Raw genomic sequence first — 24,060 nt, forward strand, 5'->3', positions numbered from 1 at the left:
CTGTTCATGTTATAATGTGTTCTTTCTGGTTTGTTCAGGGTGAATTCAGCAACATACACCTCCAGGAATCTGATAACCATTCTGTAACATTCAACTGCACCTGGTCCTTGCAGGACCTGAAGGACGCAACTGATAATTTCAATGAAAGATATAAGATTGGCTCAGGAACATTTGGCCATGTCTACAAGGGTCACCGGTTCAATACTGAGTACGCCATAAAACTGCTAAAGAAGGCACGTCTCTTCATCTTCTAATAATATAGATTCCTGTGGTGATCTTGTGCACCAATGTGTAGCTTGTTTTTTAGTACATCTGTGCTAACAATGTCTAAAAGTATTTTGACATGAGAAGGTCTGTTGATCATAGTTTTCCTCTGTCAGTTAAAACAGCTGGTTTTAAAAGTTGCAAAAGACTTAATAAAATCGCTGCTTGCTGCTAGAGATGAAAGGGTTTGGTTGTGGGTGACAAGTGAAAGCCAAGGCAGACTATCCCACTCTCCATAGTATCAGGTCCAACATAATCTACCAAGTTTCCTCTGAATGGGCTCCGTGTATCTAGCATGTGAACCTAATAGGCAATACAAGCAGGTCCACACGTGGAAATGAGAATCTGTGCAATCGTAAGCCAGCACTTTGGTCCTAGAATCGGAAGTGGCTGGCAGTGCAGGGGAGAGGTGTAAACAGGATTGGCTGAGTCACACGATTGTAGGATCATAGAATTCCTGCAGAATGGAAGTAGGCCATTACACACATCAAGTGAACACTGATCCTCCAACGAGCATCCCATCCAGACCAACACCCTTATCCCTGTAACCCTGTATTTCCCATGGCTAGCCCACACATCCCTGGACACTCTGGACAATTTAACATTGCCAATCCAACTAACCAGCATATCTTTGGACTGTGGGAGGAAACCAGCGCACCTAAAGGAAACCCACACAGATGCTGGGAGAAAATGCAAACTCCACACAGACAGTCATCCAAGGGTGGAATCAAACCCAGGTCCCTGGCGCCATTAGGTAGCAGTGCAAACTACTGAGCCACAGTATTGCCACTGTGTAGGAGGGTGACCATGGTGTATGGAGATGCCCAAGGGTTCCATGTTGGATTGAGAGGGAGAGGTCATCCTCCTCCTGGCCTTTGAAAGGAAAGAATAAAAATAACTTCCTCTCTTTGTGTTGGAGTTTGATCAATGTATTTAATGTATAACCATTCTGCCCCCTGGTTGGTATCCCTCTCACCTATTCTAAAGAGTTGGTTTAAAATATGTAACCTGAGGCAAGACATGCAGCACTGGTCCAGGTAAATGAATGAATTCATTTAAGTCCAGTTTCCGCTGGTTTAGTAGTATTTCGATTATCCCTCTGAAATCTGTCCGAATACCTCACTTGGTCACACTGGCTGAGTGGTTATCACTGTTGCCACACAGAGCCAGGGACCCGGGTCCAGTTGCAGCCTTGGGTAGTTGTCTGCGTGGTGTTTGCATGTCCTTCTTGTGTCATGTGGGTTTCCTCCAGGTGCTCCAGTTTCCTCCCACAGCCTAAAGAGGTGCAGATTAGGTAGATTGGCCATACCAAACTGTCTGTAGTGACTAGGGATGCACAGCCTAGGTAGATTAGTCATGGGAAAAGTGCGATTATGAGGATGGGGGTGGGAAGGAGGTGAGATGCTCTTCTGAGGGTCAGTGCAGACTTGGTGGGCCGAATGGTCTCGTTCAGCACTGTGGTTATTCTATAGTTAGTCTGAATAATCGCAGTTCTTGGAAAATTACAAGTTAATATCCTGTAGCATTCTAATAGTGCTTCAGATTTGAGTTTTGTTGCCATTCTGGTATTGTTGTGGAACAACTGAATACGGGGAAGGTGGTTAAATATGAGGTTGTGTGTAAACTGAAATAACTGTATTCAGTTCTGTTGATACTGGTCATGATAAAGAGTTCATTTCCCATCAGCCCTTCTTAGCAGCACAGGATATTTTTGTGTTGCAGATGATATAAAAATACCTTGTGTTTTACTTCCCTTTTCTAAAATACAGCTTTGTTGGCCTCTCTGTACAAATAGATGGTTTTGTGGGGCCAATATAAGGAAAACAATTGCCCAGGGAAGAATGAGGAAGAGATCTTGAACAAATAGTGTGTCTGTCGTCACAGTAGAATACACAAGTTGCATACAGTCAGTTCTGCTGTAACACGGTAGTTCTGTTCTCGTGTTATAAGAAAATCATGTAATAGCAGCATCGTTTAAACTAATGGGGCCGGAATCACATTATAACCAATGCCCGCTTTAAAAGTTTGCGCTTAAGAAAGTGCCCCCAATTTGTCAATCGCATTATAGCAAATTTGCATTAATGAAATGTGTTATATCAGAAGGACCTAAACTGGAAATAGAAGCAACCCTGGTGCTAAAAAGTTAGGAAATTAAGATAATTAATTTAAAAGCAAAGGAAAGTTTATTGTCAAACGTAAGGGACTACAGTCCAACCAATCTCCAGGAGCTGACCATCTACAGGGCTGGGGTTTAAAAGAGAGTTGCAAAGATGGTGAATGTGTTGACCATGATTTTCCAAAAGTTCCTAGATTCTAGATCATTCCCAGGAGAATGGAAGTTATCACATGTAACTCTGCTATTCAAGAAAGATGGCAAAGAGAAAACTGAAAACTCCAGACCAGTTAGGTTGATATGAGTCATTGGGAAAGTACTGAAATCTATTATTACGGAAGTCTTAATGATGTATTTAGTTCTCACGTGGTCAGCATGATTTCCAAATAAGAAACTGTGTGTTTGACAACTTTATTAGAGTCTTCTGAGGATATGACATATAGGGTAGGCAAATGGGAATTATGGATCTATTGCCTGGATTTCCAAAATGCATTCAATAAGGTGCCACACAAAATGGTACATAAGTAATGAAGGTAATTAAGGTTAATGACCGAGACCAGACAGTTGACATCATTGAGGCAATTCAAGTTGGCTGGCTGTGACTAGCCAAGTTCCATAAAGGATTAATTTATTTATAATTATTATTAAAGGTGTAGACAATTTTGGATTTTTTACATACAAGTGTTGTTAATAACGTACAAAATGAGAGATTAAAGTATCTAACTTTGTGAGTGACACAAAGCTAGGTGGAAATGTAATCTCTGGGAGGCCGCAGAGAGACTGCAAACAGAGCTTGAGTGACTGGTCTACAAGATTGTAGATGGAGTATAATGTAGGGAAGTGTGATCGTAATAGAAAAGCAGATTTTTTTTTAAAAGACATGAAAAGAGTATATGTTAATGTTCATATAGAGTTGGGTGTGTTTTTATGGGTGATGCAAAGTTAGCATTTAAGCAGAATAAGTGATTGGCAAGTTGACTGGCATGTTGGCCTTTCTTGTAAGAGAACTAGAGTACAAGATTAAATATAATAATTATAATATACAGGGTCTTGGTGCGTCTAGATCTGGAATCTTTCTGCAGTTTTGGTCTCAATGTTTAAAGAAGTATAGACATCAGCCTGTTATGACACACCTCTGGAGCAAATGACACTTCAACCTGGGCTTCCTGACAGTAGCACTGCCTCAGACAATCCCTTGAATCAATACTTGAATTGGAGGCAGTAGAATGAACGTTGACTAGATTAGTTTTTGGGACTAAATGCACAGTCCTGTGATGGGAGGCTAAGTAGGTTTGGTCTGTATTCTCTAGGACTTAGAGAAATTAGAGGTGATCTCATTGAAACATTCAAGGTTCTGACCGGGCTTGACACGGCAAATTCCAAATAATACTTAAACACGGGAGTACAGTCTCGAGAGAATGGAATGATCTTTTAGGACTGAGATGAGAAATTTCTTCCCTGAAAGGCTGGTGAATCTTTGGAAGTCTTTACTCCAGATTGTTCATTCTCCTTAGTTGAATATTTTTAAGGCTAAGATAGACATTTTTGTCCTTCACCAAATTGAGGATATTGGCAGCGGTTGGAAACAAATGATTTGAAGCCTAAGATCAGCCGTGACCATATTGAATAGCACAACAGAGCAACTGTAAATGGTCTAATTCTTTCTTATGATTAGATTAGCTACAGTGTGGAAACAGGCCCTTTGGCTCAACAAGTCCACACCGACCCTCCGGAGAGCAACCCAGACCCATTCCCCTACGTTTACCCCTGCACCTAACACTATTGGCAATTTAGCGTGGCCAATTCACCTGACCTACACATCTTTGGATGATGGGAGGAAAACCACACAGACACGGGAAGAATGTGCAAACTCCACACAGACGGTTGCCCGAGGTGGGAATTGAACCTGGGTCCCTGGCGCTATGAGGCAACAGTGCTAACCACTGAGCCACTGTGCCGCCCGAAGTCCAGTCTTGACTTTGATTGCCCATTATCAAGAGGTGGAGGCTGCTTTCAGCTGAACATACACTATCTTAATGGTTGTCGAATAACCTACCTTTGAGTCTTACTTTGTGCAAGTGAAACTCTGGGAAAACCAAGGTCATTCTCTTCATTCTCATCTGTTATCCCTACTCTGGTTAATACCTTGGGCTGAACATGACTCTGTACCCTGCTCGACTTTATGTCAAATTTTCTATCTCCTACTATCTCCATTATAATTTCTACCTTTGAAACTGCAAATTTCAACCAAACCTTTGGTCAGTTCTCTTACTTTTTCTTCTTTGTGTGATCGTTTTTAGTGTCTCCGAGGTTCCTTGGGACATTGCTCCAAACATTCACAGAAATGCAATGGTTATTGTTGATGTACATAAAAAGTCTCTCAGTTTTGTAACTTTTGATTTTTTTTGTTGCGTGTATTATATCTGCACTTGCAGGTGGATGACGCCAACTTGAAAAACACACAAGATTTCTTTCACAGAGAGGTTGAAACTCTTTACCAGTAAGTATATTATTATCTTATGCCAAGATTCCTCTGTGTCTTATAATGTTTTCATGTTGAGAAAATATCAGCAGGAAGCCACCCAACAGTATACTGTATTGTGCGTACTAGGATTTATGACTACGATTCACATTCACTCACTTCTTGATCCTTAATTAAGTCCCTAAGAGAGGCAGTGCATAGGAAATATTCTCTTAGAACCACATCACTCTTCCATCAGTGTCACTTAGTCAAACTCTTGGAACTTCCTTTGTTGCTGTACTTGCACTACATGATTGCAGTGGTTCAAGAAGGCAGCTCACCAACAATTCTTTCAAATGATAGCTGAGTCAGTGATACCCACATTTGTGAACAAAAGCTCTATCTTCCAGGTGATATGGCCTATAATAATCGAGGAAGGTGGGTCTCCACTCATTTTTGTATTTTTCCCTCAATAAAGGACAGGTTTCTTTTAACGTTTGAAAGCCATGCACGACGATCAACTATTTTAGTCACATAGCAAGTTAGCATTCAGTGCAATCGTTGGTCATCAAACATTGATCTTCCGTTTCATCATTGGAATTCCTCCAAATTGGGCTTCAGAAGGGTAATCTGATACTGTGTTCTAATAATCTTTGCAAAACTTTTACCAAACAAGCTGCCAAATCATGGAACACTGGTGTCCAGGATAGCTATGGTCTTATGCGGTGTATTAAGCCAACAGGTTTGTATTAGTTTGCTATTGCTGCTCAGAATGAGATACCATAGAGTCCCACAGCATGGAGGCAGACCCGTTGGCCCAACTAGTCCATGCAAACCAAAATGTCCAACAACTCTAACCCCATTTCCCTATACTTGGTCCACATCCGTCTAAACTTTTCCTACCCATGTACTTGTCCAAATACCTTTTAAACGTTGTTAATGTATCTGCCTCAACCACTTCCGCTGGCAGTTCATTCCATATCCTCTGTGTAAAAAAAAAGATGCCCCTCAGATTCCCTTTTATTTTTTTCCCTCTAACCTTAAACTGATGCCCTCTAGTCCTCGATTCCCCAACCCTGGGAAAAAGACTGAGTGCAATCACCTTATCTATTTCTCTCATGATCTTTTACACTTCTGCAAGATCCCCCCCCCCCCCTCAGCTTCCTACACTCTAAAGAAAAAAGTCCTAGCTTGTCCAACCTCTCCCTATAACTTGAGTCCCACAACATCCTTGTAAATTTCTTTCCAGTTTAGTAACATCCTTCCTATAGCAAAGTGACCAAAACTGAATACAATACTCCAAGTGCGGCCTCACCAACATCTTGTACGAATGCAACATAACTTCCCAACTCCCATACTCATTTCCCTGACTGATGGAGGCCAGTGTGCCAAAAGCCTCCTTCACTGCCCTGTCTACCTGTGACTCCATTTCAAAGAACCGTGTACCTGAACTCCAAGATCCCTCAGTTCCACTAACACTCCTTAAGGTCCTACCTTCACCATGAAACTCCTACCTTGATTTGACTTTCCAAAATGCAACACCTCACACCTATCTATATTAAATTCCATTTGGCATTTTTCAGCCCACTTCCCCAGCTGATCAAGGTCCTGCTGCAATTTCTGATAACCTTCCTCTCTGTTCATGATATTTTAGTGTCATCTGCAAACTCACTAATCATGCCTTGTACATTCTCATCCAAATCATTAACATAGATAACAAAGAGCAATGGGCCCAGCACCGCCCCCCAAGGCACTCCCTAGTCACAGCCACCAGTCTGACAGGCATCCTTCCAGGATCATCCTCCACTTCCTTCCATCAAGCCAATTGTGTATCCAATTTGCTAGTTCCCCTTGGATTCCATGTGATCTAACTTTCCAGAGCAGCCTACCATGTGGAACCATATCAAAGGCCTTACTGAAATCCATATAGATTACGTCAACTCTCCTGGTCACTTCATCAAAGAACTCCAACAAATTTGTGAGACATGATCTCCCACGCACAATTACATGCTGATTATTCCTATTCAACCCTTGTCTTTCTAAATGCATGTATATCCTATCTCTCAGAATGTTCTCAAGTAACCTACCTACCACAGATGTTAGGCCTACTGGTCTGTAGTTCCCAGGTTTTTCTTTGCAGCCTTTCTTGAATAAGGGTACAACATTTGCTACCCTCCAATCTTCCGGGACCTCATCCACGGCCAACCATGATGCAAAAATATCTGCCAGGTCCCCGCAATTTCTTCTCTAGTCTCTTGTGGTGTTCTTGGATATATCTGGTAGGACCAAGAGATTTATCCATCTTCATACATTCTAACACATCAAACACCACCTCTACTGTGATATGGACTGTCCACAAGATATGACTGCTAACTTCCCCAAGTCTTCATGTCTGTCTCCACGGTAACCACAGAAGAGAAATATTCATTGAGGACCTCGCCCATGTCCTGCAGTTCTACACATACATGTCCATTTTGGTCCTTGAGGGGTCCTATTCTCTCTCTAGTACCAATAGAAAATACACATCTTTTCACCTAAAAGAGGGATACGAGGAGTGAGATGTGCTGCTGCAAAGGTTGAAGCAATAATGCAAGTTTCTCACGAAATATCTGACCTTCAATTAAAAAGTTTTTGCGTTTGTTTCTCGCTCTGCCACCACAGGTTTCAACACTCTAACATTTTGGCAATAGAAGGCTGCTGTGCTGAAAATGAGATTTACTGTCTCATTTATCGTTACATGTCCAATGGTTCGCTTGAGAGCAAACTTCAGTGCACAGTAAGCAGTTGTTATTCTTCTATTTTACACATTATTAAAAATTTTACCAACAAAATAATCTAATTCACAGGACCATTTGTGATCAAGCTTCAGTAAAAGCAACTCATTTGTCAACGTGGTATTCTCCCTGTGTTGCAGCTGGTGTGTAACTGAGCAATGTTTCAAATACGTGGTACCCAATTGCTGCAGGCATTTAAGGAATGAAAAAACAGTAAACCTGAGTGACTTCAGGTTGTCCCAAAACTGTAAACTCCCAAAATGTGAAGTAAATGCAAAGAATGCTGTTGAAACTGCAGCATCTCGTGGAGGGAGAAACAGAGTTAATGTTTCAAGTCCAGTATGACTCTTGTCGGGTTTTTTTTAGCCTTTTTACTAGAACATCTCTGCTGGAGCAGTGTCATAGGATCTTTAATATGCACTCAAAAAGGAAAACGGGTCCCAGCTTACTCTCCTCTGAAAAGCATTACCTACAACAGTCTGGCATTCTTCCTTCAGTTTGCACTAAGAAACCTTTGAACAAATCTTTTATATTCCAGAATCCAGCCAATGCAATTTCATGGGACAGACGTATCAACATTGCAGTTGGAACAGCAAGAGCAATTCAATTCCTGCATCAGAGTCATGTGCCTCTAATTCATGGAAATATAAAGAGGTAAACCTGCCAATTCCAGACCTTTCGCTCACCAAGCCTATTCTAATTAGAAAGACAATGATATCTGGAGTTAGGCTAGATATGGAAAGTACGTACCTGCCCTTGATACTTCTTTTGTGATTCACTGCCTTCCTCAAGGCCACTTTTCCCCTCGACTCTTGAAGGTGGTAATCATGCAGCTGATATCTCACCCAAGTAGTCAACCTTTCCTCCAAAGAATGCTTAACTACTTTTAGCGCGTCGTTGCTCAGCCCATTCATAACCTTGCTTGAAGTCTGAATGTGAACTTTCTATAGGATGAAGAATTACAAGTTTAACCAGGAATCCTGCCCAATACTATTTTGCCTCTCCTACCATAAGAAATACTGCACTTTTGCTCTAAATGAGACAAAATAATTTGGCCAGAAGCCAGTTGCAGGGATTTTCCAGGTGTGTGTAGGCTGACATACCACAGGTTTCAACACTCTAACATTTTGGCAATAGAAGGCTGCTGTGCTGAAACCAAAGGACGCAGCTTAAAAATACGGGGTAGACCATTTAGGACAGAGATGAGGAGAAACTTCATCACCCAGAGAGTGGTGGCTGTGTGGAATGCTCTGTCCCAGAGGGCAGTGGAGGCCCAGTCTCTGGATTCATTTAAGAAAGAGTTGGATAGAGCTCTCAAGGATAGTGGAATCAAGGGTTATGGAGATAAGGCAGGAACAGGATACTGATTAAGGATGATCAGCCATGGTCATAATGAATGGTGATGCAGGCTCGAAGGGCAGAATGGCCTACTCCTGCACCTATTATCTATTGTCAGGAGAGCTCTTAGCTACTTTTTTTTGTTTACATATTTGAGTTTTAATACCACTACTTTCCCCCTTATTCTCACCTCAACAGTTAACTACAGTCAAGATCATAGGCTTATGGGCAGCCTGAATGAAAGCGTTTGTTACCATTTCATTCAAACAGGTAATTGATGTACGAGAATAGTTCAGTTCCCAAAATCCTCATTTATTAGACTCTGCTAAGTTTCTCCTTAACATTCCTGACGAAGGGCTTATGCCCGAAACATCGATTCTCCTGCTCCTCGGATGCTGCCTGACCTGCTGTGCTTTTCAAGCGACAAACTTTTCAATTTTCCTTAACAATGGTCCACCTGAAATCACAATCTTTCCAACAAACGACAATGTAACCTGTACTCATCAAATCCAGATGGTTCCATATTTAAACCCCAAAATAAGATAGCCACAATGAAATCCAAATGAGAGATTTGGTGGAGGGATATTTAGTTGGTATTTGTTAGTTCAGATGTGGCTGTCAAAACCAAGTACCAGGACCTTCCATAGACATAAGGATAATAATTGTATAATTACTGAAGGTTTGAAACCATAGTAGTTAAATACCAAGTAACAAATATTGTATATTGTTTAATTTCAAAATTGTCTTGATCTTGCAGTTCTAACATTCTGCTGGATGAATATTTTGTACCGAAGCTTGGCGATTTTGGTCTGGTGAAGTTCGGTCCTCTGAATGGAAGTGTGAATCCCTTGAACAGCCACACTACCCTGCAGACTAAGACTTTGCAGGGGCCTCTAGCCTACTTACCCGATGAGTTCATTCGTCATAGGTGGCTGTCTGTGAAAGTTGACACCTTTAGTTTTGGAGTAGTAAGTAGTCTGCCCGATCCATCACATCACACTGGAATGAGGAGAAAATGCTTCACTGCAAAGGTTGTGAATCTTTAGAATTCCCTACCGTAGAAGGTTGTGGATCCTTCAAAGATAATATATTTAAAGTTGAGATCTACAGATTTTCATTCTCCCCAGGAATTGAGCGATATACAGCATGGTCGAGAAAGTGGATTTTAGGCAGTGGGTGAACCATGTTGTATTTAAATAGCAGATTCAGAGTGGCCATATGGTCTACTCCTATTCTTATTTCTTAAGTCTTTATGTGATGGGTTTGACTATTGACTGGATATTTTCAATGAATGCAGACCCTATCTTATCCAAAACTATCCAAATCCTATTGCTAATGTGCACCTATCATAATGGTATCTGATTTTATGACAAAGTTATTGCATCTGAATATAGAACACTGGTAAAGTTTCATCTAGAATTTGGCTGCTGCTTGATTGTTGTTGCATCTGACAGAATTCAGAGAAATGTATTCTGGGATTTAGAACCCCAGATTATAAATTAGAATCAGAACTGAAATTATTTCCATGGGGTGGGGGGGGGGTGGAAACAAAGATGTGTATGTAATATTCTGTGGGAATGGGTTTGAGTCTGAGCCCAAAGCCTTTCCAAATGTGACACACGTGTCCCCTCTCTTTCCCCATCTGAGGCTAACATAACATTAAGTGACACCAATCTTTTATCTCATATGTGCTTTAGTTGGGGTTAGCTCAGTTGGTTGATCAGGTGGTTTTCAATGCAGCGTGTCACTTACAGCGTGGACTCAGTTTCTGCACTGGCCGATGCTACATGAAGGTTGAGCCTTCTCAACCTCTTCATTCACCTCAGGCAAGGTGACCCTCAGTTTAAACCAGCATCAGTTATATCTCTTTCTAGTGAGAGAGTAGCCTATTGTTCTCTAGGACTGTGGTGATTTTATCTATATGTGCTTGAAAATTGTGATGTAATAGCTAGCTTATAGTCAGCATAAATATGATTTGATAAAAGAAGATACACTTTGAAATCCACAACACTGCAATCTAAAACATTACCAAATAGTAATTAAAGTTTTTTTTTCAATAATGGGGCAACAGTGATGTGAAAATACTAAGTCAACGTAACAATTGACAAAATATTCTCTGTATAATATAAACAGTTGAATCATTGTTCAGGACATTAAGAAAATTTAGACCGACTTACGTTCCACCAGATTTTGTCCACTTTCAAGAGTTGGTTGGAAACAGCTGGATTTGTCCTTCAGTTTTCCCAAGGGACCTGGCTGAAATTAAGTGATTTTTATAAAAGATTCACTGACTCAAAATAGCACATGACCATTCAGTGAGGTAGTGCGTCAGTACTGAGGATGCTGAGTGGTGACAGATCACCTGTCTCCTCAGTCATAGGCACAATATGTGTTTCACCAATCCACATTCTTCCACGCAGCGATAGATTTAAGGGCAAAGCTCTGAAGTATCATTGTCACCATATTTCAGGTTCTTGCTGAGATTCTGACTGGTATCAAAGCAGTGGATGAGAGCAAGCAACCAGCATTTTTGGTAAGAGCGCAGCTTTAATAAGTGATTCACTACGTACTTTTATTAACTGTCTATTATCTATCTACACCAATGCACTAGAGATAGACAGTAGCACAAAATCACTAAATCTATTTTAATAACGTTTTATTAGTTCTCTTTATTAATACTAGCCTTTCCTGGGATGATTTTGGACTTTCACCTTAAATCCACCCATCTGCCTTTCTCTCCTTCCACCGCTGACAGCTATTTTGTATTTAGATGTGAAGATTTCCAGTTGTGTGCATTTTAAATGTTTAACCCACTGAAGATAACAATCCCCTTCTATATAACTCATTCACCTTCATTGAGGTTGTGGCTTAGTAGCGACATTTTCATTCTAGATGTGACTTGAAAATCCTCAATCTTGATACACAGTGTACTATTTCTCACCCCGTCATCCTTTTAGCCTTTATAAAATGTCCAAAGAAATTTTAAAATGTTTGCAATCTCCTTGACATCATTTTACGTGTTTTTATAATTTTTGTACTCAACAGAAAGATCTTATGATGGCAGAAATGGAGGCAGCAAGGCAAACAAAAAATGCTGCAGATCTAGAGAAAACAGCATACCACATCTGTCAGATGTACTTGGATACCAAAGGTGGCCCTCTTCCATTATGTTTTGCAATTCAGTTTGCCGTTATCACCTGCCGGTGCATCAAAAAGAAAAGACCAGAGATGAAAGAGGTAAATAAAATGTATCCATCATTATGAAAGAGAATTTGGGCTGTTCATAAAATGATAGAATCCCTGCAGTGTGGGAGCAGGCCATTCAGCCCATTGACTCCACAATGACTCTCCGAGCAGCATCCCACCCAAATCCACCCCCCCATCCTTTGCCTGTAATCCTGCACAACCTTGGACACTATGGGCAATTTAGCATGGCCAATCCATCTGTACATCTTTGGGAGGAAACCCACATAGACACAGAGCGAGTGTGCAAACTCCACACAGACAGTTGCCCAAAGCTAGAATCTAAACCCTGGCACTGTGATGCAGCAGTGCTAACCAATGAGCTACCATGCTGCAGTTTTATTTGAACAGAAAGAGGTATATTATACAAAGATAAAGCAAACCATAGTCCCAGAGGACTACAGGGCTACATTCTCTCTCATTAGAGATGACTGGTGGTGAGATTAACCTGAGGATCACCACCCCTCAAGCGATGGACAAGGTTAAGAATGTGGGTCTTAATTGGTTACCGCAGTCAGTGTGAGTTCATCCTGTAATAATTCCTCTTCTACTATTCTCTCTACACCGACTTCGGAGGTTGGTTAACTCAGTTGGCTCGATGGCTGGTTTGTGACACAGATTGTGGTCCAATTCCTGTACCATGAAGGACTCTCTTCAACCTCCCCTGACGCATGGTGACCCTCATATTAAACCACCACCAGTCGTTTCTCTCTCTCTCTCTCTCTCTCTCCAGTGTTAGAGTAGCCCTATGGTCCCCTGGGACTTTGGCAATTTCACTTTTTATTAAGGGATGAGACAGTATGGACCGAAACAGTGTTTGTGTTGGGGGTGGTGAGGCAGAATGGCACATTATGAGAATTAATGATTGAGGTACAGGTCATGCCAATATTTAAGTGTAACTTATATTGGTGGTTAGAACCAAAGGAAATTATAGGGACATAGGACATCAGACCTAGCCTGATGGATTAGGTCCATAGAGTTTGTGGAGTTTAAACATCAACATGAACCAATTGAGCTGAATGCTGTAAGTTTTTTGTAATGCTGCAGGTTCAGAGGTGATACTTCTGAATGAAAGATTGAAATAGAGTCTTCCTGATCAGCTCACCATTCAACATCCAACTGGGCATGGTGTAGTGCACTGGTGTTCTGCAAGTTACAACATTAACACTCAGAGCCTTGTTTTTTTACAGACAGAAATAACATTAACACACCTATTCAAACCCAATAAATAGCGATTGCCAATCATTGGTCCATTTCTTAGCGTACATGCCTTGACCAGTGGAATTCTACATGGTGAGTTTAATATCTAAAGCCTGGAATTTCACTCTTTAAAAGACATCCTACTGTCAGTTGTGTTGATCCATGACTATTGCCCTCACCTTGTTAACCCTAGCAATTCACACACTCAGGAATCTCAGAATTCTGAATTAAGCACTCAACTTATGGCCGTCTTGAACACTTTAACTTAATACTTCTTCTTTGCGGGGGGGGGGGGGGGGGGGGGGGGGCGGGGAGAATGCAGGGGAAATGTCTAATCAGATCTGCAAATTTGCCAGGTTCTGGGCAGAATAGAATTAAAAATATATATGGAGGAGCCAGGAAAATTCACCCTCAAAAGTCTGTCAATCAGGGCCAGGGCAGGGGAATGGAAAGACCAGTGAAAAAGACATCCCTGTACACTGGAGAGACAGAATGTATAAAGAGCAGCTCTTCTGTTTACTGCTGGTAGGCTCATCCAACTCCAACAAATTATACTGGTCATATCCTATTCAATATTGCAGTTGAAATTGCCTCGTGTAGGTTGTTATCTTGGCACTCTCCTTAATAGACTGGAAATGTATATGACCAAAGGAACAGAGTTAACGCTTCACATCTGGCATGGTTCTTCTTCAGAATGTTCAGCTTTGAAGAAGATACTATCCTGATCTCAATATTAATTCTGTTCCTCTTTCCCACAGATGCTGCCAGATCTGCTGAGTTTTTCTAGCATTGTCTGCTTCCAAATTTTCAGCATCCACAATATTTTGCCTTAAACCTATAGTCTTGCAGGGTGTACATTAAAAAGCCACATGCATCCAGCTACACTTCCTTCAAGGCTTCCTGTGTGCCAATTGAGCACCCATCGTAGACAATTATGTCACAGTCTGAAGTATCACTCTTCACAGTAAATATTTTTGAAGATAAATATTGTTTCTTTAATTTTATAATGGTCCATCACTATGATTCATGCCTGATTAAGTTGAGCAATATGAGGTTGTGATGTAAAGCAATATGCACAACCCTAACAAGAATAAAATCTGTAATGTCATAAATGGTACAAGTCGCCACAATACTTTTAATCAGCACTCTTCTGTAATAAAGTGTTGATTTTTGTTTTTAATCCCACTGAGTTTAACTAGGACAATGGTGATCTCTGATTGGATTAACGGCTGTTGGAGAAAATTGAAAAGTTCAGTCATGGCATTTTGTCAAATTTATATCAGAGATTGACCATTATTTTGCTGGTCATTGATGCAACAGAAGATTTCCCTGAGGTGATATCCCTCGCTTTTTATGAGTCCAAAGTCTCACAGTGATTATTTGACATCGGTTGTATGTGTTTTACAGGTTTATTCAATGCTGGAGAGCCTTGAGCATCAGATAAAAAGTCACAATCTGCACAACTCTCCTCAGGAAGTAGATGATATTTCGTGCAAGTTACATCGATTGGATTTAAACCCACAGGAAAACACAGAGATCCTTTATCCTCCTCTGGCTTCAAAACACGGCGTGAAACCTTTACAGTCTGAGAGTCCAAGCGTTTTCAAAGAAACCTCCTCACGGTTGCCAGATGCAAAATTGCTGAATATACCATGTGAATCAGATGAGAGGGACAATTTTGGTTATTACCGTGTGCCTGCATCACCTAGCCAATTATCTTGTGAAAAAGATCATATTAAGTCAAAGTGGCTTCACAGTGATTCCAGCCCGCACTCCCAGCCAACTGAAGACTGTTCAACTTACACTAGCACAAATTATTGTACAGCCAGACAGGAGCCAATAGAGAACACTTGTAGCTCTGTGCATAAATTGTCTCCAGCAAGAAACCATGCCTCACAAAAGCATTGTATTCTACCTGTTGACTCTGATTCTGCATCAAATGGCAGTTGGGAATTTCACCTAGACTCAGAAGGTAAAAAGGTTAATCCTGTTAAGCACACAGAGACCACAGACACTGCAATGAACCACTGCTGCTGTAACCCTTCTGTTCCTCTTATGCAAGATAGACTGATGACCAGCTCAGAATCTGAAAATGCAAAATCTCCCTCAAGATGCACTTTGTGCAAAAGTTTGCATCTCAATAAGCAACGTGAGGGAGCGGTTTATGCGTATGAATGCTCTGGATTATCTGTGGGATGTCAAACAGGAGTGCCTGAAAGCACGAGTCCAGGTAGTCTAATATTATAATAACTGGACATACATTCATATAGTTGAAATGTATTTACTTTGCTATTGCCCCCCTGACCTTCTTCCTTTGAAGGTTTTGCAGTGGGATACTCTTCCTTAATGGTGGTAGCCTTCCAATAAATCCTGTAAGCAAACTGAAGTAATAAATGTTGAGATGTTTAACCATGGTCAGCACAATTCATGGTAATATTGTACACAGTTATGCAGTTCGACATAACTTCCTTTTTATTCGTTTGTGCGATGTGGGCATTGTTGCCTGGGCCAGCATTTATTACCCATCCCTAATCGCTCTTGAGACAGTGATAGTGAGCTGCTTTCTTGAACTGCTGTAGTCCACCTGCTGTAAGTTGACCCACATTGTACTTAGGGAGGGAATTCCAGGATTTTGACCCAGCGACAATGAAGGAATAGCGATATTTCCAAGTCTGAATGGTGAGTGGCTTGGAGGGGAACTTGCAGGTGGTGGTGTTTCCATGTATTTGTTGCGTGTCCTTGTAGTTGGAAGTGGTCATGGGTTTGGAAAATGCTGTCTGAAGATTTGGGATGAATTTCTGCAGTGCATCTTGAGGATAGTACACACTACTGCTACTGAGTGTTGGTGGTGGAGACATTAAATGATTATTGCAGGGTCAGCACTGAGAGAACGCTGCCTGCTACAGGGATAGTGCTGGGTCAGTAGTGAAGGTGAGTTGCAATGTCTGAAGGGCTCTGTGAGGATAGTGCTGCAGACTGTGGAGATTATACCTTCTCATTTTGAGGTGTAAGACACCCTGGGTACTACCCGAAAGGAAAAACAGAAGGGTTATTTCATCATCCTTTAAACAACATATCTTAAAAATGAGATAATTTGAACACCTTTATTGTTTGAATGTTGCTGCACAGAATGAAGTTGTCACATTACAGACAGTGAGGTTTCAAAAGGTGCATTTGAATGCAAGTCTACCTTTTGAGTCACAGGGCACCACCCCCCCCTCCAGTTCAGGAGCTACCCGCTCCCCCCTCCCCCCTCCCCCCACCATGCACCTACTCCATCAACCCTCAATAGCCGGTGTGGTCCTGGTCTGCTCTAAAACAAATGTCCAGACCTTTTGTGGCAGTGGATATGGAACACAGTGTGGGAGACAGTGAGCAAGAGGTGGAGAGAGAGTGAGAGGGGTTAGGCTGAGGGACAAGTGGAAGAGGGAAAGAGAATGGGCAGAGTGGGGGGTGAGGAGAAAAGGAGTGGTGGGGCAAAGCATAGATGTGGTGGTCCAAATCGCCTGCTCCTGTGCTGTACTTTTCTATTTTCTATTGTTTGATGGTCAACTCCGACAAAAGGAGGCTATCATTTTACTGCAGTTGGGGAAACTAAAGCAAAGGAATATTCGAATTAATGTGCCAAGCTGGGTCGTACAATAGAATGCCATGTGCTACTGTTTACATCTGGGAACTGAAGATCAGTCAACCAGCTAAAAATGGGGGGATTGAATTGATTAGCTAGATCTGAGAATTTTAGGTGAACTGAAAATTAAAACATCAATATTAACTCAATTCCTAGAGGACTTCAGTTGCAGCAATTTCCATGTGCGTTGTTAGGACAAACATTTTAAGACTGAACCAATTCCTAGTCCCACTGATCATAAAAAAAGGTTGAATGATGATTCTACCAATTTTCTAGGTGCGAGGCTATATTTAGTTCAATATCAGGAAAAAAAATCAACCACTATTCTTTAGTTACAAAATAATAACTGGTTTATTACAAAAATGACATGTTCAAGCCAAGATGTTAAGAATAATTTTAAAAGGTTTAGTCTATACCAATGTATAGATAACTATCTTTTTGAAATCCAACATTTTTGTTTAGAATCCCTAGTGTGGAAACAGGCCTTTTGGCCCAACAAGTCCACAACAACCCTCCGAAGAATAACCCACCCAGACCCATTCCCCTATCACTCTGCACTTCTTCTGACTAACGCACCTAGCCTACACGTCCCTAAACACTACGGACAATTTAGCATGACCAATTCACCTAATCTGCACATCTTTGAATAGTGATAGGAAACTGGAGCACCCGGAGGACACCCACATGAGGAGAATGTGAAAACTCCACACAGACAGTCACCCGAGGTTGGAATCGAACCCAGGTCCCTAGCACTGTAAGGTAGCACTCTGACCTACCGTGCCACCTCAAACATGTATGCACAACTCCAAAATCTGAGAGGAAAAAAAACTCAACAAAAGAATTATTCATTGAACATCCCAAATTTTAACTTCTAGTTGAAGTCACTTTGTACATGCAAGCTATTGGCACTAAGTATCTTCCCAGATCAGTTTTGAGTAGCTGAAACTCCTTTCTGGAGACAGCGTAGTAGATTCTAAAATTACCTTTAGGAACACTAAGGCATTCCAGCGGGCTTTCCGCTCTCATACTTTAAGAGTTTCAGAGAAAAAAGAAGAGGGCAAAGGGTATTGCTTCTCAGTTATATCAGAACAACTGTAATAAAAAAAAGCACCTTTATTTTGCCCTCTCAAAGAATCATAGACTGGATGTCGGTCCACACATCTTGCTCCATGGTGACAACGTCAACAGTGTTGTATTTGCAATGTCTTTTGCTTTGCAAAGTGTTCTTTTTTAAAAAGTTCAAAATATGTGTCCGATCAATGATAATACATATTATAATCTGGATCACATCTTCTTTGCGGTGTTTTTATTTACAGTTACTAATTTACCCTTCTTTGAGACTGTTGTACACTGCAATTATTTAGTACAAGATTGAATGTGAGCCGTATTTGCTCAGGTTCTGCTTAATAGGTCTGCATAAAGGGAGCTTTACAGAAGAAAAATTGCTTGAAACATGTAGTATTGTACCTGATCGGGAAGTGACTATTGATAAAGTGTGAATAATCTCTTATTTAATAATGACCCCAAACAGTTATGTCACAGAACCTAATTTTCTCTGCATGTTTGGTTTTCAGAAGAAATATCATCATCTTCAAATATTAAGATAAACCCTCACAAAAAGAAACTACTGGCTAAGATCCTTTTATATGAAGAGGAGAGAATTGATAGTGCCGAGCTCCTGTCAGCTCCTTCGTTGTCTGGTGAAGGTATGTATTCTGAGTCTTTTGTGGTACTGTGTTAATTCAAGCATTATATGTTTTTTTTGGTACTTTTGTTCTTTTGACCTTCAATTCAACGGGTGAGCCCTATCTCCCTATATCCTTGAGAGAGTGTCTTTAATTGTCTGGTTATTGCATAGATTGATCAGTGTCTCTGTGGGTGCACAAGATAAGTAATTTTTTGTTATTTTAGGCTTTGACTGCCAAACAGATTACAAAACAATAAATGAACAGTAAAAGCATGTTTAGTGTAGTAGCTAAGTTTAGCTAGTTCCTATCCAAGTACTTTCTTTCGGCTAGTTCCTCATTGTAATTGAAAACCGGTACAATGAAATGTTAACGGTGTCCTGAGAAAAGACTTGGCAACAGTTCAAAAGACTTACAAATAGATACCCAGGGCTTGCTTTTAGTGCCTTGTTACTCCTACACCAATGGTCCTGCAGGCAGGTGCTGGAAGATTCTGTTGTCAATCTTCATGTGACTTTTCCTTTCGAATAAAGGAAATGCTGCAATCTGAGCTTGATACCTCCTGGTACAGCATAGCTCAGAAGTAGGACATTTACGGACTGGATCTCAAATCTGTCCTCAGTTACTCTGAACATTCACATATTAGGGCTTAGCAGGAATCAAAATTCTCTTTAGTTCTTTGAGACATTCTTTCAGCTTCACTAGCTCCAGTTTTGGATAATGCAGTCATGTCATAACATATTTGTGTGGGATTTATTTATGTAAAAGTTTGGGGTCGGGTGGAGGGTGGGGGGAAGAGTTCTCTTTTAGAAAAGGTAAGGCAGCACAAAGGCCAAACAATTTTATACATCCATATTATTAAATCTTTTAATTTAGGAATCTATACGTTCTAGTTAATTTATGACAAATATATTTCCCATACTCTCTCTCCAAAATAGGATCACCTATAGATTGTAATCAATCCCTCTTCCCTACCATACTGCAAGGCCCATTCATAGTCACAGGAGAGTTCATTTGTCCTTCCATAGCACTATTAATAAACTAGAGATCCTTTAATTTAGAATCATAGAATCCTTAGTGTGGAAGCAGGCCATTGGGTCCATCGAGCCCCCCCTACCCCCAACTATTCCTGTAACCCTATATTTCCCATGGCTAATTCACCTATCCTGCACCTCCTCAGGTACTATCAGCAATTTAGTATGGCTAATCAACTAACCTGTCCATCTTTGGACTGAAAGACAAAACCAAAGCAGCTGGAGGAAACACACGCAGATATGAGGAGGATGTGCAAATTCCACACAGACATAGCCCAAGGTTGGGATCGAACCTGTGTATCTGGTGCTGTGAGGCAGCAATGCTAATCATTGAGCCACCACGCTGCCTATTTTTGGGGTCAGCAATATTTTTCTTGAACTGTTTGATGTTGAGTGCTTTCTCATCCAGTTCCTTCGATGGTTCAATAATGAGTACTTTTGAAACATCTTTTAAGCAATCTTATTTACTGGAGTTATATTTAAGCTCAATATTCTTCATGAAATACTGGGTCCTTTTTTTTGTGGATGAATATCAAAGAAATGTGTAAGGTGCCTTCTATGTTTAAAACTTTATAGCTCATTTATGAAGAGAATTGTAGCTGTCAATTGTAAACTGACCCTCTTCATCTGTGACCAACATTCAGACACTGCATATGACATGACAGCTCAGTGGTTACCACTGCTGTCTCACAGTGCCAGGAATCCGGGTTCAATTCCACCCTTGGGCGACTGTCTGTGTGGAGTTTGCACATTCTCCCTGTGTCTGCATTGGTTTCCTCCAGGTGCTCTGGTTTCCTCCTACAGTCCAAAGATGTGCAGGTCAGGTGGATTGGCCGTGGTGAATTGCCCATAGTTTCCAGGGATGTGTAGGCGAGGTGGATTAGCCATGGGGAATGCATGGTTACAGGGACAGGTTGGGGTGGGTCTGGGAGAGATGCTCTTCAGAGCGTCAGTGTGGACTTGATGGGTTGGATGGGCTGAATGGCCTGTTTCCACACCTTTTTAAGTGTTGTAATTATACTCTCTTCCATCACTTCCTCAAGCAGCTTGTTCCCCATATGCACAACTCCCTGCATAAAAAACTTGATCCCCTCAGGTCCCTTTTAAATCTTTTCCTCTAGTTTTGGACTCCCCTACCCTAGCAAAAAGACCTTGGTTATTCACCTTATCTGTGCCCCTCTTGATTTTTTTCAATCTGAAGTCGTCCTCAGCATCCTATGCTCCAGGGAAAACGTCCCAGCCCAACCAGTCTCTCCTAATAACTCAAACTGTTCAAAAGTAGTACTTCAAACATGGCCTAACTAATGTCTTGTACGGTGTACTCCATGCGCTGACCGACTGAAGGCAAGCGTGCCAAACGCTACCTTCAGCACCCTGTCTACCTGTGACACCATTTTCAAGGTACAATTCTCTCTGTTCAACACTCCCCAGTGCCCTACCTTAACTGTGTAAGCCCAACCCTGATTTGTCTTACCAAAATGCGACATCTCACATTTGTCTAAATAAAACTCCATCTGCCATTCCTCAACCCACTGGCTGAGTTGGTCAAGATCCCTTTGTGCTCTTGAATAACGTTCTTCGATGTCCATTATACTACCAATTTTGGTGTCATCTGCAAACTTACTAATCTTACGTTCTATATACTCATCCAAATTGTTAATATAGACAACAGTGTATCCAGCACCAATCCTTGCAGCACCACTACTGGTCACAAGCCTCCAATCTGAACAACAACCCTCTACCACCACCGTCTGTCAAGCCAAATTTATATCCAATTGTCTAGCTCTTCCTGAATCCTACGTAATCTAACTTTATTAACCAGTCTACCATGCAGAACCTTTTTGAAGGCCCTGTAAAATCCACGTAGACAAAATTTACCACTCTGCCTTCATGTACATTCTTGGTCACCTCTTCAAAAGCTATGTTTACATTGTTTCTCCAGTTTCACTGATCTTCTACTGCAGGCTCCGTGAATCATGGAAAGAATAGCTGTAGAAACGTTTGTGGTAATTGGCTGAGTTCATAGCCATGGAAAGGGATAGGTATATAAAGGAGGGCAAGAGTTATTGCTGGGGGAAAGGCAATTATGATGCGATTAGGCAAGATTTAGGATGCATAGGATGGGGAAGGAAACTACTGCATGTCCTTGATAGGTATGTACCTGTCAGTCAGGAAGAAGTGGTCGAGTGAGGGAGCCATGGTTTACGAAAGAAATTGAACCTCTTGTCAAGAGGAAGAAGGCGGCTTATGTTAGGATGAGATGTGAATGCTCAGTTAGGGCACTTTAGCATTACAAGTTAGCCACGAAAGACCTAAAGAGAGAGCTAAGAGCCAGGAGGGGACATGAGAAGTTGTTGGCAGATAGGATGAAGGAAAACCCTACAGCTTTCCATAGGTGTATCAGGAATAAAATAATTACTAAAGAAAGATTAGGGCCAATCAAGGATAGTAGTGGGAAGTTGTGCATGGAGTCTGAGGAGATAGGGGAAGCGCTAAATGAATATTTTTCATCAGTAATCACACTAGAAAAAGACAATGTTGTCGAGGAGAAAACTGAGATACAGGCTACTGGACTAGATGGGATTGAAGTTCACAACGAGGTGTTAGCAATTCTGGAAAGTGTGAAAGTAGATAAGTGCCTGGGTTGGATGGGATTTATCCTAGGATTCTCTGGTAGCCAGGGAGGAGACTGCAGAGCCTTTGGCTTTGATCTTTTGTTGTCATTGTCTACAGGAATTGTGCCAGAAGACAGGAGGATAGCAAATGTAGTCCCTTTGTTCTAAAGGGGAGTAGAGACAACCCTGGTAATTCTAGACCAGTGAGCCTTACTTCAGTTGTGGGTAAAGTGTTAGAAAAGGTTACAAGAGATAGGATTTATCATCTAAAAAAGAATACGTTGGTTAGGGATAGTCAACACAGTTTTGTGAAGGGTAGGTCATGCCTCACAAATCTTATTGAGCTCTTTGAGATGGTGACCAAACAGGTGGATGAGGGTAAAGCAGTTGATGTGGTGTATATGGATTTCAGTAAGGCTTTTGATAAGGTTCCCCGCAATAGGTTGTTGCACAAAATATGGAGGCTTGGGACTGAGGGTGATTTAGTGGTTTATCAATCAGATCCAAGAATAACAAAGATAAAAAGCAACAATTACACTTCCATGCAAATTGAAGAAGATTAAACTACTCTAACCATGTAAAAGTTGAAACTAAACATTTAATGAAATATTCTGAAGTAATTGGAAACATTTGAAAACATAGGTTCTAACTTGTATTTGAACTAACTGAAAGCCTGGAAATGGCTGAGCTTTAGTTGGACACTTAACCACAGCCATGACATAATTTTAATGGTAAGTACATTTAGAAAAGATTGCTGCTAAGGCCTATTCGATTTAAAACGAAACAGTTAGAGAAATACTGCTAGACATGTTTTGAAGTTTGGACTTTAACACCTAACCTGCTTATCTTTTACAGAATGAGCTACAATCTGGGTGTTATACAAAAACACTGAAGATAATGCAAAACTGGCTGGAAATGGACAAGAATATGGACTAAAGCCAGAATGAAGACTCTGTCTTCAACATGCGCCTAAAGGATACATTTATCTGCTTCAGTTGTTACAAATATGTAGGCAAATTTCATATTTAAAGGACTACTGTGACTGTGCATTCAGGTAGTGGTATTTTCAAACAAGATAGCTCCTGATGGAGTCTCCAATTATGCCATGCTTAAGTGTTTCATTTTACAACTTGCCACATTGCTTGGTAGAATGGGCTCAGTGGCAGATTATAAACTTGTAATATACTACATTTGAATTTTAATGCTTGAAATTTTAACGACTTTTTTTGTAACCTAAGCAAACTTTGGGACACAGATTCTATTCCAGGTCTCTACTGGGTTTGCTGATTCCAGCTGAGTGATAATAAATAAAGACAACTCTCTAAATGGAGTCTGTATCTGTGGGTTAGAAAGACAAAGCCAACTAGTCATCGGTTCCCATCATGCCACCACCTAGAGGAGGATCAACATCAAGCAAGAACAGAACTGGGTTCAAGTGTAATTACCTCTGCAATCAAATTGAGTAACATGTAGGAGGAAGAATGAAATGTGCAGAAAAAAATTGATAAGAGCAGAGCACAAGGGTTCTGCTGCTTTGTGTGACTGTGCCACGTCTTTTGGTTTCATGTGACTTGGTCATGGAAGACCCACAGCTGAATTTCCAGAGGTTTTCAAATTTTTGTGTTTAAACAATATACTTTGGAAGCTGTGGGTTTATTTTAATAGTAATGCGATAATAGGCCTCTTATACCACCAGTGTTTCACC

At 41.0% G+C, this 24,060-nt stretch overlaps 1 protein-coding gene across 2 annotated transcripts in view; it reads left to right on the forward strand.

Moving 5' to 3' along the window:
* The window catches only part of LOC140483889 (interleukin-1 receptor-associated kinase-like 2), a 45,422-nt gene extending 21,741 nt beyond the window's left edge, over nucleotides 1–23,681 (forward strand). For both annotated transcript variants that reach the window (XM_072582681.1, XM_072582682.1), the window contains 10 exons: nucleotides 39–233; nucleotides 4,813–4,877; nucleotides 7,500–7,614; nucleotides 8,151–8,266; nucleotides 9,708–9,918; nucleotides 11,421–11,483; nucleotides 11,996–12,187; nucleotides 14,801–15,623; nucleotides 18,596–18,727; nucleotides 23,211–23,681. In XM_072582681.1, the coding sequence (XP_072438782.1) occupies nucleotides 39–233; nucleotides 4,813–4,877; nucleotides 7,500–7,614; nucleotides 8,151–8,266; nucleotides 9,708–9,918; nucleotides 11,421–11,483; nucleotides 11,996–12,187; nucleotides 14,801–15,623; nucleotides 18,596–18,727; nucleotides 23,211–23,215 (1,917 nt within the window). In that variant the 3' untranslated portion in view covers nucleotides 23,216–23,681. The remainder of the gene's footprint in view (nucleotides 1–38; nucleotides 234–4,812; nucleotides 4,878–7,499; nucleotides 7,615–8,150; nucleotides 8,267–9,707; nucleotides 9,919–11,420; nucleotides 11,484–11,995; nucleotides 12,188–14,800; nucleotides 15,624–18,595; nucleotides 18,728–23,210) is intronic.
* Nucleotides 23,682–24,060: the final 379 nt, after the last annotated feature.

The sequence above is a fragment of the Chiloscyllium punctatum genome, chromosome 12 (assembly GCF_047496795.1).
Source record: "Chiloscyllium punctatum isolate Juve2018m chromosome 12, sChiPun1.3, whole genome shotgun sequence".
In the NCBI taxonomy this organism is placed as follows: domain Eukaryota; kingdom Metazoa; phylum Chordata; class Chondrichthyes; order Orectolobiformes; family Hemiscylliidae; genus Chiloscyllium; species Chiloscyllium punctatum.